We start from the raw sequence: 2,500 nt of genomic DNA on the forward strand, positions 1-2,500 counted from the left end.
AGACTTAAGTGACGTGACATACAGCTAAGTATTGTGACCCATACTCAGAATTCGTTCTCTGCATTTAACACATCCAAAGTGCACACACACAGCAGTGAACACACACACACACCGTGAACACACACCCGGAGCAGTGGGCATTTATGCTGCGGCACCCGGGGAGCAGTTGGGGGGGTTCGGTGCCTTGCTCAAGGGCACCTCAGTCGTGGTATTGCCGGCCCGAGACTCGAACCCACAACCTTAGGGTTAGGAGTCAAACTCTTTTTAGACCACAACTTCCCCCTTTTTTTTTTATAAAGTGAGTGACGTAAGTGACGTGACATACAGCTAAGTATGGTGACCCATACTCAGAAAGATGTTTATGAACACTTCGAGCATCTCAGAGGGTTTGAGAACATGTTTTTTGTTTTTTTTGGAACTTGGCTATGAATATAACACCTCACCATAATTATATTCCCGCTTCATATCTATAAGTACTGCATTATCAGAACTGTCAGTCATCACATCATCTGTATATGTTACACACACTACTGCTGCTGTATATTGTACAAAAGGCATAATATTACACAATATTGTTATTTGCACTCATAACACTTTATGTTCATATTCTATATTCATATTTAATACTCATTCTGTCTATATTGTATCTCATCGTCTGCATTGTCTTGTATAGTATAGTGTTATTTATGTGTGTATTGTATAGTATAGTGTTATTTATGTCTGTATTGTATAGTATAGTGTTATTTATGTCTGTATTGTATAGTATAGTGTTATTTATGTGTATTGTATAGTATAGTGTTATTTATGTCTGTATTGTATAGTATAGTGTTATTTATGTCTGTATTGTATAGTATAGTGTTATTTATGTCTGTATTGTATAGTATAGTGTTATTTATGTGTGTATTGTATAGTATAGTGTTATTTATGTCTGTATTGTATAGTATAGTGTTATTTATGTGTGTATTGTATAGTATAGTGTTATTTATGTCTGTATTGTATAGTATAGTGTTATTTATGTCAGTATTGTATAGTATAGTGTTATTTATGTCTGTATTGTATAGTATAGTGTTATTTATGTCTGTATTGTATAGTATAGTGTTATTTATGTCTGTATAGTATAGTATAGTGTTATTTATGTCTGTATTGTATAGTATAGTGTTATTTATGTCTGTATTGTATAGTATAGTGTTATTTATGTCTGTATTGTATAGTATAGTGTTATTTATGTCTGTATTGTATAGTATAGTGTTATTTATGTCTGTATTGTATAGTATAGTGTTATTTATGTCTGTATTGTATAGTATAGTGTTATTTATGTCTGTATTGTATAGTATAGTGTTATTTATGTCCGTATTGTATAGTATAGTGTTATTTATGTCTGTATTGTATTGTATAGTGTTATTTATGTCTGTATTGTATAGTATAGTGTTATTTATGAATGTATTGTATTGTATAGTGTTATTTATGTCTGTATTGTATAGTATAGTGTTATTTATGTCTGTATTGTATAGTATAGTGTTATTTATGTCTGTATTGTATAGTATAGTGTTATTTATGTCTGTACTTTTGAGAGTCACAAACAACTGGAACCAAATTCCTTGTGTGTGTCAATAAACCTGATTCTGATTCTGATGTATTGCGCTTAGTATAATAGAGAAAAACAGAAATACTGATGAAACACTACAAATTCCTGAGCCTCTACTTTTCATATGAACTTCATATTAACACCACTGCGAAGTGAGACATGACAAAGACATTCAATGTTCAACATGGAACAATAAAACCAGGAGCAAACCTTGATTTTGACATTGAAGGTTATGATGAAAATTCAATTCAGAATATAATATTAATATAGCAAGGAAGAGCATAACTTAATAATATTATATACATTATTAATTATTAGCATCTAATTCCTATCACGCCACCTACACATGGCATGGTTTTATACCTTGATGTCCCGGATGAGCTGCTGCGTCGGGGTCTCGATGGGCGCCTTGTTCTCGATGACCCCCTGAATCGCTGAAACCCATCTCATGGCCTCGTTCAGCATCTTGGTGTAGAGGCGGTACGAGTGTTTCCTCCCATGAACCACGATGTTCCAGTATCCTACAGCGCAGAACCATGAACATCATCCACAATGACCAGTGTAACCCATACGATCATGGTTACTGCTACCGTCTGAAAATGTCATTGGTCATATGCTACGGCTCACCCGTCTCTTTGAAGACCTTCTCGTCGGGCTGGACCACGGAGCACAGGCTGTTCAGCACCAGCGTGCCCATCTTGGATGTGCTGCGCTCGGCTGATTTGTAGTAATCCAGAGAGTTGTTGGTCAGGACGAACCAGCGCTTCTTCAGTTTCAGCGCACTGCTCTTTGCTCCGGTCTTCACCTCTTTATGCAGCCAGCCTGGTTCACAAACAGGTAACCAACCTGTCATCTCTTTGCATAGTCAAACTAGCATCAAGGGGGTTAGGATACACCTCGAACTCACCTCTAACC

At 35.9% G+C, this 2,500-nt stretch overlaps 1 protein-coding gene across 1 annotated transcript in view; it reads right to left on the reverse strand.

Moving 5' to 3' along the window:
* Nucleotides 1-2,500, reverse strand: part of myo10l1 (myosin X, like 1) — a 42,722-nt gene that overhangs the window by 8,359 nt on the left and 31,863 nt on the right. Inside the window, exons 30-32 of the mRNA XM_060868902.1 lie at nt 2,493-2,500; nt 2,213-2,407; nt 1,949-2,106 (exon numbers count right to left, since the gene is read on the reverse strand). The exon at nt 2,493-2,500 is cut by the window's right edge and continues 135 nt beyond it. Of these exons, the coding sequence (XP_060724885.1) occupies nt 1,949-2,106; nt 2,213-2,407; nt 2,493-2,500 (361 nt within the window). The remainder of the gene's footprint in view (nt 1-1,948; nt 2,107-2,212; nt 2,408-2,492) is intronic.

Source organism: Tachysurus vachellii, chromosome 4 (assembly GCF_030014155.1).
Source record: "Tachysurus vachellii isolate PV-2020 chromosome 4, HZAU_Pvac_v1, whole genome shotgun sequence".
Classification (NCBI taxonomy): Eukaryota; Metazoa; Chordata; class Actinopteri; order Siluriformes; family Bagridae; genus Tachysurus; species Tachysurus vachellii.